The 15,079-nt window shown below is 49.8% G+C and overlaps 3 protein-coding genes across 3 annotated transcripts; all 3 read left to right on the top strand.

The window, feature by feature from the left end:
• Positions 1-896: 896 nt before the first annotated feature.
• Positions 897-1,639, top strand: BO82DRAFT_352928 (uncharacterized protein). The gene has a single exon (XM_025634826.1). It carries the CDS (start codon positions 1,316-1,318, stop codon positions 1,598-1,600), a length of 285 nt encoding a protein of 94 aa, XP_025493711.1. The 5' UTR covers positions 897-1,315; the 3' UTR covers positions 1,601-1,639.
• A 3,601-nt stretch (positions 1,640-5,240) lies between these two features.
• On the top strand, positions 5,241-8,511 carry BO82DRAFT_363390 (uncharacterized protein; the record flags this gene model as incomplete). Its single annotated transcript, XM_025636898.1, has 2 exons — positions 5,241-5,258; positions 5,407-8,511. 2 exons carry the CDS (start codon positions 5,241-5,243, stop codon positions 8,509-8,511), a joined length of 3,123 nt encoding a protein of 1,040 aa, XP_025493712.1.
• A 3,469-nt stretch (positions 8,512-11,980) lies between these two features.
• On the top strand, positions 11,981-14,338 carry BO82DRAFT_279490 (uncharacterized protein; the record flags this gene model as incomplete). The annotated part of the gene is made up of 4 exons (XM_025631264.1): positions 11,981-12,243; positions 12,354-12,936; positions 13,048-14,027; positions 14,095-14,338. 4 exons carry the CDS (start codon positions 11,981-11,983, stop codon positions 14,336-14,338), a joined length of 2,070 nt encoding a protein of 689 aa, XP_025493713.1.
• Positions 14,339-15,079: the final 741 nt, after the last annotated feature.

Genomic DNA, 15,079 nt, shown 5'->3' on the forward strand with positions numbered 1-15,079 from the left:
TGCAACCAAGTTTTGTTTGCCCAGTTGGTCCATACCAATCCACGCTGAACATCTTCCGACCATCGATTTAGTATTCCCCTAAGGATGACTCTCGGTGGTTCCCAACAAATGTTGCGCTCTTAGTTTCTAGCAATCTGTCCGTTACGTCCTTGCCGGCGACATAGAATTCGTTGGGCCATGTTCTGGCTCCTTTAGTTTCCTAAGATGAAGTAACACCATGGTAACGAGGGTTGCAACAAGTAGCCCCCTTCAAACAACGACATACAGCAGAGGACAGATCTGGATAATCAGAGTTACATGAGCACAGAAGCAAAGTGGGCTGGCGAGCTGTGCTGGGGACATGCGGGTCGAGTTTACTGATCTTCTGAGGACGCCCAAGCTCCGACTATTGTGACTATGTATAGTTCTTGACTGAGCTCTCATACACTTGATATTCTGTCGATTATTGATGAAATACTGATGGATCCACTTGCTCAAAGAGGAAAGCTTGATGCCTTGAGATTCATGGAATTGGTAAGGAAGGAAGAAATCTACACGAATTCGTGGTGTTTATATCATCGCAGTCCTATTTGAAATCATGTAATCTCGCTGGACCGAGGCGTTACACGCACAACGCCGATATATTCACCTCTTTTCTTTTTGCCCATGAATCACATGGATTCCTACCTTCTTGTTTTTGGCCTACCTGTGGGCAGTCCAGTGAGTAAGTAGTAACTATTTTGCTTACTGTACATAATTTCACAGGCAGAATTGCAATATCATGACAGTAGTAACTGAATTGGTTAACCTCAGATTACCAAACTTATGCGCTACAATGTTAGGCTGCAGGCGGTGAGCATGTGCTGTACCGGCACACTCTCCAGGTTCCCTCCCTTTCTTGACATCACCATTGGTGGTGAGTGTCCATGTCAGGAGTCACCCTAGCCTCTGTGAACTCTTTGCTAGCTACTCCGTATTGATCAATGCTATAGTCTTGCAGCACACGAAGACCGGAGAACGCCGAAAGTCCATTGGCTTTATAAACAACAGCCCGTCAAGAGTCGAGCTCCCCCTTCACGCCAATCCCAAACTGAGGAGTGTTTGGCGCCGGTCTATTCAGCTTAGCCACCGATTCAATATACACCAAAGCCTCGTTCAAGGGCGCTACCGGCTCTGAGAGCGATATTACGATGGACTTGATAGGTTCTTGCAAGGATGGTCAATTTTAGTCTTTTTTGTCATTCGCATCAAGACAGTTGTTCACGGAACCATGCATTCCCTGCTAGATTCGCCAATCAAGGCCCGGTTTGTCCAAGGAGATAAGGACAGATGATACATGCAGGAAACGGCTAGGAGATTAGCCGCACTCCCAGCTTGGGTCAGAGAAGCAAGGGCAAGGGGGGTTCCTGATTTTGACGGACTCAAGGGAGCGTGGGGGAAAAGTGAACCAATTCCAAGGTGCCTTGAGCAGCAAGGGCTCATGTCTGTCTATGCCCACAGATGGGGCCAAAAAGGAAATCCCGAAACAAGAGGCTTGAACACGCCCTGGGATACGAGGCGCGGCCAAAACAAAATTGGCACAATTTGGAGATATTTTTGTTGCTCAGGCAATGATGAATAATTAAAGCAGGTGATGCACCTGGAGCAGGGTAACAATGCATGGGATAGTCAAGGGGGGAAGGAGGGGGGGGCGGGGGCGGTATCATGGATTATTCGACTATAATTGTGGTTGGTGTTCATTGTGACCTCAATTCAAGAGCAATGATGTGACATCTTTTTGAAACAATAGCAGGTCCAAGGACGTTGGCCATAGCAGTCAATGGCTCTGGATTTGAAGTAGACTACTCCGGAGCCCGAAATGAGAATTCTCTTTCATAGTGTAGTTAATTGTGAGTTAGGTACAGTACGTAGTACGAGCTGTTCAAAGCTCAACGCTCTATCCCGACCGCCCGACCGACTATCGGCCGGACCAGGAAAAGCGGAGCACCTCGGCTGGGAAGAAACTTGCAGCCCACGTTCCCTCCCGACAAATGTGATCTGTCACTAATCACGCTTGTGATGGATGGATGGTCTTTAGGCCTCCTAACTAAGCTCGGAGCGACGGAGTAGATCAGGTATGTAGATACTGATACTGATAGGCACCGTTGGCCTGTATCTTGACATCTGAGACGTACTAAGCCGGCTGGTATTTTATCAGGTTTACTTTTTCCTTCGCAACCTCCTTCGGTTGTTTGCGTGCTGAGGATTGTAGCTGTATGAATCGGAGGGATAGATAAGAATAATGGCCAAAGCTTGCCGGCTGGTGCTTGTGTATTGTGTAGGTATGCTTGTTTGCGCACTGAATTAGCATGTCCTGGACTAGATGGAGCCGATGACGGATCGGGAGCTACGGAGTACATATTCACTTATCCATCCATCCACCTGCAATCATCCTTCACAGCTACAGTTCTCTTCGGTACGCTTTACATAAAAGTCGACAAACCCCAGCCACTCCCGGAAAAGGCTTGCGCGCTTGGCCGGTATGCAAAGTGTGGACTGTCGTCATTATCCAGGAGCGGGAGCGAATACGTAGCGAGCAATTGGGGCCGAGGAAAGGGCGGCAGAAATTTTCTATCAGCTCGAGCAAGAGCTAGAAAAGGGAAAGGACAAAAAGAATGGAAGTGCGCTGTGGGACTGGAGAAGAGTAAGGTGAAGGCATCATCCATCCCGCTTGTTCCCTTCGATCCCGTGCCTTGGAACGACCCTCGGTAGGTGCTGTACCTGAAAGGCTGACGGGCTACGGAGTACAGTACATATTAAATCTACAATATGAGTTGCCTTGGCTGAAAGCTCGATAAACATTCTCTTCCTTTATCAAGCTAAAGTCTCATAAGCTACTGTATATTTGTAGGTACGGATACGTAGGATATTGGTTTTTAATATCTGTGAGCACCCAATTTAATTCCGATATCTACCTTCTCGCCGGCCCATCCGAAAGCTAACTACGGACTATAGCCTACAGGTGCTAAAGTGGGGATGAGACGGCTTGGTGTCACCAAACGGACCCTCATTCCAAAATCACAGCGTGCCCTCCAGGCTCCGTCCATAAACAGTACCTGACCGGGCGCACTGCAAGCCGAATCCCAGAGAACTCCCCAAGAAATCATTCCATTGCATCATAGGGCAAGTTTTATTTACCGTTGCCCGACCTTCAGCGAACGCATAACGAGGTGGTGTAATTGGCTTGGTTATTCCAGGCCTCATGAACGGCTGACAGAAAACACACAACTAACTAACGGTGTGGATTCGATTCGACTCTACCGCCAGTATTTTCTAGAGTCAAGCTGACCACTGAATTTGTGAGCCGCCATTTGCTAAGATCAGAGGGGGCGGGTAGTTCTTGTCTAGGACTCTTGGACCAAGCGCACAGGGTATCGGATCGTGCACGCTAGAAAACTGGCGGTGCAAGGTTCGCGCACATCGTCATAATTACACCATTATAATTTGAGATTCTGACAAGGAGGGTCAGTTACAAGAGGAGAGTACTGAGTAGTGAGTACTGTACATACACGTACTTACTTCCACTCCACCTTGTCTAGACCTGAACAACACCGTACCTGGGGTATCACTAGCCTCATGGGTGCAAAGCTAGGTCACAAATCAAGATCGAATCTCAAAGTAATCTGAGTGTTGGATCGATGCAAGTTGGCTTCTGTTTCGATTTGAGCTGATCTGTTATTCTTGGGCAACCTATTAACGAGTGAGCGACCGTAAATTCTCTCTCCTTCCTGATTATAGGGGCGCAGAGGGCTCTGATAATATATAAGTAATTGCATCCATCTCAGTTAAGTCAGTGTGCTATGCAACATCGAGTCAAGGTACCTGTCGATAGGGCGGTACCTTTCTCGTACTGTACTGCCTGGAGCATGCTTTGCGCTGGCTACTTCGTGATGGAAGGGTCGCAGGAAATGGCCTGCATATAATCTCCGCTCCATATTTCCCTCCTTCCTCTCCAATCAACATGACTGCGTTCTGCCAGAATTGCGGGTAAGAGCTACGAGTAACTGGAAGTCAGAAGGTGACTGACGATGCTTGCTTGACCTTGCAGATGTTACAAAGCTGGATCCAAAAATCCCCGTAGCTGTTGGCGGCTCTCCGCTGAGATCAGATTGAGTCCAGGATAAGTTACGGAGTACTTCGTAGTAGGTAAGCATTCATGGGAAGCTTCACAAAAAAGAATTTCTTTTTCTTTTTCCATTTCCATTTCTGTTACTTTCACTTCCATTTTGTTCCTTTTCGAAGGGCACATGCAACCACTTGTTACTATTTATGACGGAGATCTCATCCATGATCCATCTCATCTTCGATCCATTGAAATCGCCCTGCAGCGGGTGCTTCGCTGGGGGTGGGAACTCCTAGCGTGATTCATTCCTCTCCAGTCATTAAGTAGTGGTTGAGTTTAGACTAGAACTAGAAGAACCTCGCCCGTGGGAAGGAAAAGCAAGTGGCCGCTGTGTCCCACTGCTGGGGCTTTAAGTGTTGATCGATGACCGGCTCTGGGTTCTGTTGTTATTATTCCTCCATCGTATTATTATTATTATTCTTCTTCTTCTTCTTCTTCTTCTTCCTCTTCTTTTTCGTCTTCCTAACTCTTCTATATTATCCTGCTATCTACCGGTACTGCTAATTACTGCTGTTACTTCCTTTTCCCTTCTCTTCTCTTCTCTTCTACTAATTCACCAAACCCCTTCCTCCCCTCCCCCCAATAATAATAGGCACTGTCGCGCTCACCCTTCCCTCTTCACCTGGACGGGGATTATTGCGATTTGTCCGGGCCACTCAACCTAAGGATTTGGTCGCTGCCGTCAGTTCCCGTCGTGTGTTCTCGCCTCCTCATTCTTTTGCGACATTCCTTTTCAAATCTCGGTTTCCATTCCTTCCTTGAGCTCTTCCCCCGCCTTCAGAGCTGGCTCCAACGCGCTATTGCTCTCACGCCATCTACGCACACAATCATCGCGCCTAGTGTTGCCCTGTAAGAGTAACCTATACAATATCAGTGGTCGTCTCTGTGCCACTTCCCGCATCCGCGCTAGACACCTCAGATCAGACTGTGTCGGCATATCTCTCCTCTCTCTGGATAGGATCTTATCTATCTAGATGTACCAGGCTAGCTGATCCTCCTCGTGCATGATAATGCAGATGGGAGGTCAGGTCACAAGTGATTTCGATGCTGCGAACCTGAGCTTCGTGGTATTTGACGCTGTTCTCTGCGCCCTTTGAGAATGGAGCATGTATCCACAGTAAGTGCCGCGTTCTTGAAAATCAAGAGCTTCGCAGTGACTGCCCGCCTCGCCTGGCATTCATGCTCGCTGCTCAGCGAAAACGTGATCTCTATCACAGCTTTGATCCTCGCTCAGACGCGCATCTGACTAGTCTACGTTCTCTTAGTTATGTGCCATTAGCACCGTCGGTATTGCAGCAACGGGCTTCGCGTTCGGTCGGGTGGATCGAAGCCCCTCCAAGCCCAGCAGGTTCCGTAAGAGGACCCTCCCACTCCATGATCAATGTGCGACGGCGACAGACATACCGGAATCTCCAACCTCGAACTGGGTACACCCAGCTCTGCGCAAGCCGTTCTCAACCGCAGCTGCCGAATCCCCGCTCGAAGCAGAATTCTCCCAAGGCCATGAAGATGGCCATTCTAATACAACCCACCGGGAGGTATCGAAACATTCGAGAAACCCATCATTTGCAGGTGTAAGACTGCGTCGCCGTGGACAAACGTTGGCTGGCCCTCCGCTCTTAGCCAACGATAGCCCTGCCACAGTCTCGCACGTAATCCGGCGACCATCAACCTCCTGGATACGACGACTTTCATTTCAGCCAGAGAAACGTAGCTCATACCAGTCGCCCGTTTCATTGTCACCCAGCGGCCCAGCTGTTCCAGTCAGTCCCCGGACTTCCACGCAGCGCAGGCTTCATAAAATGCTCAAGCGGCCTCTATCGCAACATGCTAACATTCAACCGCCTCTGGACGTCGCCCCACCAAGTCCGTCCACGGTCAATTTCCACAGGCCTGCTACCAGTTATCAGCGATCGGAGAAGTTTGGTCACAAGGCAACACACAGCTTGAATTTCGAACCGAACTTGATGTTGTACTCCCCATCTACCTCTGACAACATTATTGCGCCCTCTGAGGACCATGCATGGCGACCATACATAAGTGCCACCCTGGATGGGCTGTCGGATAGACTTGCTCGCAGATTCTCCGCAGCAACAAAGCCAAGAGATCAAGGACTACGACGAATCGTCCCGAATAGTGGCTCTGTCCCAGCACTTCTTCTGGCTACCTCCATCACGACAAAGCAACCTGCAACGACTAGCGGCCTAGTTGGCTCGAATTCCGACTCACTAGTCCAGTTCCGCGACCCATTTACTTCTGGTGACAAGACTTCGCAACCGCCTGATGATCACATACCACCGGAAAGGGCTGGTTGTGAAGCAGCATCTCGTGCTGAAGACGCAGATCCTCGAAGCCTCTCGACACCTTTCATGCTCACCTCGAGTACGCATAGCTCTGAGCACAGCCCACGGGTATTCCCAAAGAGACGGGCGATTTCGACGCCCCTTCCGTTCGGTATGAGCACGGAAGGAACTATCCTAGCGTCATCCAGACGCCGTGAAAGGCGTAATATAACGGACCCAACATTTTTCACCCGCCCGTCATCCACCTTACAAGTGGGAATCCCTATGTCATTGATGATGGATGTTCTCGGTTCACGACACAGGGCCTTACCTTTCCATCTTCATAATCCTGGATCAGACATGGCCAACTTCCATGATATTGGCGCACGCCCTTTCACGTCAGATGCGGTTCCTCTATCCAGACGCCAAACTTCAATTCGCCAGCGGCCCAAACGTCATTCACTAGCTGCATCAGAACTTGCGTCCACGGTGATCGGATCCGATGAGACAAATATTTTCACGTCTGGCGATGAGGACGAAACAGACTTCCTGAGTGATACTGCCTTTGATTCAATTCGTACCCATGTGACCACCAGTAGCAACCCGGGTCTCTATGCGCCTCGAATCGAAAGCATCTTTGGTGCTCCTCGAGTACCTGGCGGGGAGACGAACCTCTCGAAGAGTGAAGGGTCGAATATGTGTGGTTCCAACACCTTGCCCTCGCTGTCCGGGGTTCACTGTGACTTGGACGCTCCCCAAGCGCCCAGCCATATGCCATCCCTCTTTTCTGCGGTGCCAACAGACCTGCACGAAGGTGAAAGCAGTATATCATTTCCATCTGATCTCACAGATGACGAAGATGCGCGCAGTTTGTTAGCTGCGCTGCCCAGTGAATCCATTGCAACCGCCTCCCCAACGAGAATAAGCTCGAACCGACCGTATCCTCTGAATGATTTTTTTCTCCAAGGGGCTTCGAGTAGCATGGTCCACGCGCAGCCGCCGGTGATATCTGATTCCCGCAGCCTCAATATTGACGTGCTTGATACTTCACCTAAGATGAATATTTTTGACTGGTCTGAGCAGCCCAGAAGCGACCGTGAGGGTTCCGGACCGGACGGGCGGCCCCGGACTGTCCATGGGAAACATACGCCTGACTCCCGCGGCAGCCGTGCACCCGGAAGAAAAGCTCCCAGCACTTTGCATCTTCGGAGCCAGAGCGTTCCAGTGACTAGAGATCCCACAACCATTATCGAACAGCGCCAGACATCAGGTAGCAAGTTCGGGACGTGGGGCCTGGGAAGCAAAGGTGTTAGTGAAGACTGGGACAGCGATTTCGAATTTGAAGATACTGAGGAGGGTCCAGCTACCGAGGCCAGGAAGCCGAACAAGAACCTTCCACGCCGCGGCATGGTTGTTCCCCCGGCCATCCTGGAGCGTCAAGCTAGTCTTCATGGGCAGTTCGGACAGGTTCAGGAGCTGACATTGCTGGTTGAAGAACTTAAGCGCCTTCGGCACCAGGGAAGTTTTCTCAATCTTGTTCGGGGCTCCTCCAATGAGCTATGGAAAGAGGCAGAAGGTATCGTCAATCTAGCCACGCTGGATGATGACGACCACAACGATTCCCCGCCTGGATCACCGTCGTCGCTCAGCTTCAGTTTTGATGAATCAGAAGGCGATTCTTCAAATTCGCATGATCCATGGAAACGAGTCAGCGGAGGCTCTTGGGGGCAATCGTTCTCGGACAACTCGAATTCTCGACCTACCACTGCTCCCAGTCAGGATTACAGAGAGGCCGCAACAAAGCCAAATTGTGTGCTGGATCTGATCTATCAACAGCGCAACGTAGACGGTTCACCAGTCCCCAACTCGCATCTTCCCCGCTCGAAGAAACTACCCTTCGATACACAGTCTCTTCGGGATCTTGTTGTACGCGCTAGCGTTGTGACTCGCGCACTGAAAGAAGAAATCCGCAGAGCCGAGGGTGTTGCCACGGAACCTAGTGACTTACACCCGTCAGATCCCCCATTTAGTCGGATTTTCGTTCGGGCCCATAATGATGATGCAACCTCGCAGACCCCGCCTGGATGAGACATGTCAGTTTGGCTGGTTTATTTCACACCGCCAGCCTTTCCACGCAGTCATACTTTCTATCAGACTTACGAATTCTTCGGCATGTCTGATAGAGTGAGACAGGATATCTGGCATATATATTATCCTTCTCACTACCTGGGTAGCTCCTGCTCTTTCTCGCATCAAATGATTGAGCCTCCCCAAGGACCTTCCGCCCGACAGACTCTCCAAGCGTTCAGTCGGTGTGCCGGTCATCGGCACATCTCCTTTTGCACTTCTATAATTTCAGTGGCTCACTCCTGTACAATCGTGGAAGGTGTTTGTTTGTGGGTATTTTCTTCGATTCTATGATGTGCTATTGTTTTGGAAGAGGACTTCAAGCTTCCAGACAGAATTTTCATGACCCTGTCTCGCCTTCATTCTCTGTTCCAAGTCTTCCATTGTGCAGGAGTACGGGATCCGGTTTTGAGCGGCTTATATTCCCACGTTAGAAAAGTAGTAGGAAGGTTGGTGTATGGCATCTAGAAGAAGGCATAATTACCATTCATCATGTCTCATAATGGAGACCACAATTACATTACTTAACAACTTGGATAAACTGCTAAGAATGGCCGTACTTTGCGCCGCTGCGCCTTTGATATCAGGAGGCACATTTCAGACGGCCAATCAATACTGAAGCCAGGTATCAAAGTGCGGGTAGAAAGATCACGGGGCTCGGAAAAGCGGACGAAAGGATTGCAACTACGGTACTGTGGAGTAGCTAATAGTCATTTGAATTCTACGATGTACCAAGAAACCATGATATAAACAGATAAGAGCGTCTTGGTACGCTTCTTACATTCATATTTCTGAGCGATTGCGACGATTGTGCTACAAAAGAGCAGCCTTCCAATCCCAAGTAACGCTGCACCAGCTACTCTCTACACAAGGTTTGAAGTTTGTCTAGAAAATAGCAGGTACAATCAATTTTCAGGGGAAACTAAGTTTTTTTCTCTATTACATCATTATCGCAGTGCCTCACCTGCCCATCATGCCCTAAATGCTTGAATCGTCTTAAAAATAGATAATCGCTTCCATAGTCAAGTATCATGGCCTTTCCATGCCTATATACCAAGGGCAAAATCAATACAACCAGGAAGGGGGAAACATGGGCTGTGTATTAGGAGTTTAGGCCACCGACTGATAGATTACTAGCATGTATCTAACACGTGATTCTTGTTAAAGCTACTGTACCGTACAATCAAAGTATGATACAGATGGCCTGGAATTCTATATCATAGAGCTAGATCCATACCAATTTTAGGTACTCAGTAGCTTGTTCATGAATTTACAGTCTAAATTGTTAGTCAGTCCGCTGGTTATTTTCGCAGTTGTTGTTGTTGTTGAATATTATAGCTGGATCTAGCACATGCTTGTCTGTACAGCTTACTCCATATTCTAGGCGTCCTAATGGTTGCTCTTGGCCTCCTATCCACATGGAGTAATTAGTAGAGGCAGAGACCAGGAGTCACTTTCACTGAACAGGAGCCACGAACCTGGCCGAGTCCAACCCTGAAGCGAGAGGATAAGGTACCGGTATAATTACCTATACGCATGTGTAGCTTAATTAGTAGTACGAAGTAAGCATGGATGCTCAACCTACAGGGATTGTCCTTGGTAGAAATATATCTAGAATAGGTAGGTACCATCTAGTACTTACCCAGTACCTTACCTACGGGAGGTTCAAGGTTACAGACAGCAAGCATCTGGGTGGGTGGATGGAGGTGGATCCATTGAAATCTGTCAAATCCCCGTCGACCAACGCGGTCTGGCTTTCATGGCGGGTGGAGGCCAATCTCCTCAGGGAGGTGGGGGGAAATCCTTCCACGGTTGATGATTGGGCTCAACTGAGGGCGGGTTCCTGGCACTAAACCAATATTAGATTAGCTACCCCACCGACCGCCCGGTTCTGCCTGCAAGTTGCGCAACTGCAATTGTTCAGTTTGTTGTTATTGTTGGCTGAATGCCGCCCCCCTCCCCCCCCTTCTCTTCCCGGCACCACCGCCGCACTCATGAGGAAACCGGTCTATTCACGGAGTACGTACATACATAGTACGTACTGTACAGTACAGACATACTTGGCTGTATGGTGCCTTTTCCAGATCTGTATCTAAATAGCCTTGCTTTTAATTTTATCCTCCGAGACTAGATGCGAGGGGAAGTGTTATGAAACCATGCCTGAATGAACATGCAATCAAGATAAAACATTATCAAATAAGGGTCAAGGGCTCGCGCAACGCTACTGATACTGATGGATCTCGCATTATGTTCGAGCAAGAATGACAAGATGAAGCAGATAATGTTGCCTTAGGGGTGGGGGTGGGTAATAGAAGGAAATTTGCCCCATGACATGGATATGGGTGAGCAACTGCTCAAAGTTCTAGCCCCGAGCTCTGCTCCGTACTTATCTACCAACTACCAAGGACCAAGGCAACCTACTTTTTGACACTAAGGCGACCTAAGTGGTACCGGGCAAACATGCCTTGAAATTTAGATAGGAGAGGTTGAATTAGCCCACAACTTGCGCAGCAGTGACAATGCCTCTGAGCTAGTGATGGCCATTCAGCAGGAGCCTAGATATGACTCGATAAGAAACCTCCCTCCTCCCCATGATTGTACTGAAGAAACAAAACAAACACGGTGAAGCGATCCTGTCCCATGCCCGACTGGATTTGAGCTCGGCATGGTACGATACATGGCTGCGATGATCTCCCCACAGCCCCCCCCCCCACAACTGGTTATTACCTGACAAATGGACTTGGAAAATAATGAAACGGGTCATCTAGACCGCTAGCAACGCACCTAGTAGAGTCTCTAGTCGTAGTCTAGTCTAATAGGTACCTAGACTAAAAAGTCTCCATACATGATACGACAATCGGTTTGCTCACGCACTGGGCTACTCGAGCCTCTGCCCTTTTCTTTTCTCCCTCCCTCGTCTTTCCAATCCCGTTTTTTCTTTCTTTCTTTTTTTCTTTTTCGGTTGGGTGCTTCATGTCATTCCTTTTCTACATTTAGCTCCCTCCCTCCCCCTCTCCCTCCTCACCTCCCCTTTCCCCTCTCCCCAAGTACCGTCCCGGGGACTGTACTGTCGTTCTTTTGCTGGTGCTTGGGCACCTGGCTGTCGTTCATTACTGGGAGCTTATCTTAGTTCCTGTCCACTCCTTGTTCAACACTTGTCCTTCGCCATTGTCCTCACTGATTCTGCACCGAATACGACCCTCTTTGCTCTACGGCTTCCAAGTCCATCGATCTTCAATTATTATCCAGGGTGCTACGTGACCGGCGGTTGTATATTGTCCGAAGCCCATGTACTATCGGATCATTTAGCTAGGGACATCTCTCGCTCTTGTCTCACTGCAACGTTAGCACGCCGCATTCTAGACAACAATCTCTTGACCTTCGGGGTGTCAATTCTCGGGATCGCTGCCCGCTAGTGTCGGGTTGACCCATGTATCACCATACTCATCAACATCAGCACAGGGCCTTCCGGGGCACGCATCATGGGAGAGATGTGTTGTCACGACGGCCGGATATTGTGCCTCGCGACCGTCTTCGCTTCCTTGCTGCGTCTCCCGCGCCAACTCTGCTGAGAAGAGACCCTGCACCGTCTGTCGCTACTGCCACGGCGACCTCAACTTGCGGTGGTAACAGCTGTGAGAAAAGCACGAGCACAATGATGACCACAACCTTGCCGGTTGTCCTCGGTGTAGTGTATGTCTTGAAATTGATTCTTCTTCCTGAACCCGATGCGATGAACTCAAAGCACTAATTCTATTCGGTGTGTCGTACGCTTGGTGTATTTATGGCTAATGATTGTTCAGGATTCCCGTCGTGTGTGCCATTGCAGTCCTGCTTTACTTCCACCGCAAGAATGTGAAAAAGCTTCGAAACGAGGATGCCAATGACAAGCATAAATCCCTCGATTTCGGCTTAGATCTGACACCCACTGGGACGAAACCCATGCAACAAGCCGAGAAGACTAATGGTGCTCATGCCAAGGGAGTGTCTCTAGACATAGGGCCAAGTCCATACCTCCTCCCGCCTGGACTACACAACTCACGAGAATCATTGCAATCCTTATCGAGATCTATGATCGGCGATGACGACAAGTATCGACACGCAACTTCATTTCTAGGGGACAATGCATCCTTGAGGTCTCATTCCCGGGGCCCTCAGGACGATGCGTCCAGTTTTGCAGGATCAACTCGACGGGGACCCCTGGGCGACGATATGAACCAAGGACTGCTTCGCAATGCTCAACGAATGTCTCGCTCTTCCCCGCCACTCTACGATCATCCTGAAAGCGACCGTGACGCCGAACATCCGTCGAGTCCGATTCAGAAACCACACGCCGAATTCCATGTAGATCTCTCAAGAAGTCCGAATCCTGCTCATGTGCCAGATGTCGCTGTTGATGAACCGGTCTCCAGTAATGGTCATGTCAAACTCAGTGCACCGGGTCGCAGCCCGGAGAATGGCCCTCCTTCGCTAACCTTGTCCCCCGCGCCTTCGGAGCAGTCACAAGATCCGGAATTGTTTCTGCCTAGCAGTAGTGTTGCCCAGCAAGATGGGACGAACTCTGCTCAGGATGCGCCTGCCCCGCTGCACGCTCCGATTCCAACTATAACAACTCCGCACGTCGCGCAGGCACCGACTCCAATGCCTAGAATATCACTCCCAGTGAGCGATGCGGCTAGTGACTACGGAGATGCAGAGTCCAGTCATGCGATCCCGTCAGTCAATGTGCATAGCGTGACAGAACAGGGTGGTCACGGCACCCCCGAGGATGTGCCTTATCCTTTCCAGGGTCATGAAGCGTCGGATCGAGTCCAGAATGCTAGTCTTGACCACCACCGTGACACGCGACGGCTGACTTTCGGTCTTCGACCTTTGCCGCCCGAGGATCCTTCTGATAACCCTGAACAGCGTGCCAATCGTATTCGGTCATTCTACAAGGAGTACTTCGATGAAAGTCGTCCTGGACGCGACACTTACTACGGAGGAGCCGGCTCTGAAGCCTTTGCTGAAGGCGGCTATGTCTATGATCCTTCCACCGGAGAGCATTTCAGTCCTGTCCCTGCACCATTCGCGGAGCCAGTCACCCGCCGTGCCATGACACCGCCACCCCGTGCGCCTCCGCGCTTTCAAGGTGCCGCTCGTCACATGGCCACTGGCTCAGACGGTGGCTTCGGTGATAGATTTGACTCTCCTGGCCTCCGTGCATTTTCATCCGCTTCTGGTCGCTTACCAGGTCCTCCCAAGCCCCGAAAGCCGGCGCCGCCACCATCGCCCCTTCAGATCCTCCCCACGCCCCATATGCTGAAAGATGAATCTATAATGACGGCGATTGACTATGCCCCCAGCAAGAACTACAAGGATGTAAGGGAAGGCCGACCAGAAACGCCTTTGGGTGGCCTTCAGCCCTTCAGTCCGCTGACCCCAGCTCGTTCCCCTCTCGCCTCGGCCTTTGACGATCTATCGCCCTTACCTAGCGCGTAAGTGTCTATGCTTTACCTGTCGTGCTTCGATGCGTGAGTTTTATTGGTACTAATTATGGTCCAGACACGCTTTGCGAAAGTCTGGTGCTTACGACGCTCTGGACTTTGCACCTCCGCCGCGATTCAAGAACACCGATGCCGGCAGCGATGCCGGCAGCATCCGCAGCAACCATACCGGAATCTCGTCAACCCATCTCCACAATATCCGCAATGGCGCATATCGCGTCAGCCGCCTACCCCCAGGCACCGTGGGCACTAAGGATGATTTGATATCGAACCTTCGCCCTAAATGGGATATGCAGCAATAGTTGGAGTGCCAACTCTTCTGCGACACATCAAGCTTCCCCTCGCTGTAACGATCTCCAGTATTTTGCACTCATCTGGGTATCTCGCCTACCTTGTCACGACCTATTTCCCATTTCCTTAACTACGGTATCTCTTCGTGAGGGATCCCAGTCAACATGCGATCTTTAACGTCAGTGGCGTAAAGAATATATGAAGGATGCCCTTTCATTTCAGATTTCGCTTCTCTTGGGCGTTCGGTCTCACTAACCTTGTTTTATCATCTACTACTTGCACATATGCTGTATTTTAGACGCGGGTTGCTAACCTGCAGGTATCCAATATGAGTATTTTAACTGGAATGTATTTTACTCATGACATTGAAGGTTTGAGATAATTGTTCCCCTGAAACATTTTCGTCGTTGTTGTATTGTGAAAATTGGCTGTAGACTATCAAGTCAAGCCCGCTGATGAAGTAACTATGTGTCAAGTGGTTATGGTGACTAAGCCGCAACATATTTTGACGAGACTGTCAATCCTAGTCCATACACAGGGATTCGTGGTTACTCTGAAGTACATATCTACAACTGCAGATCTGGCCCAGATTGATGATGTATAGTGAAAGGTGGCGTAGTGAAGCAGGCTCGGCGGGCAATTTTTGCGTACGGCTGCTTTCCTCGCCGATCGATAAGGGAGATTTCTGTCAAAGTCAAGCCCCATCCCTATCGTAAGCTCTGACCTTATTGATCCGTGAATACTTCGCATAT

Source organism: Aspergillus uvarum, assembly GCF_003184745.1.
Source record: "Aspergillus uvarum CBS 121591 unplaced genomic scaffold BO82scaffold_16, whole genome shotgun sequence".
Taxonomy (NCBI): domain Eukaryota; kingdom Fungi; phylum Ascomycota; class Eurotiomycetes; order Eurotiales; family Aspergillaceae; genus Aspergillus; species Aspergillus uvarum.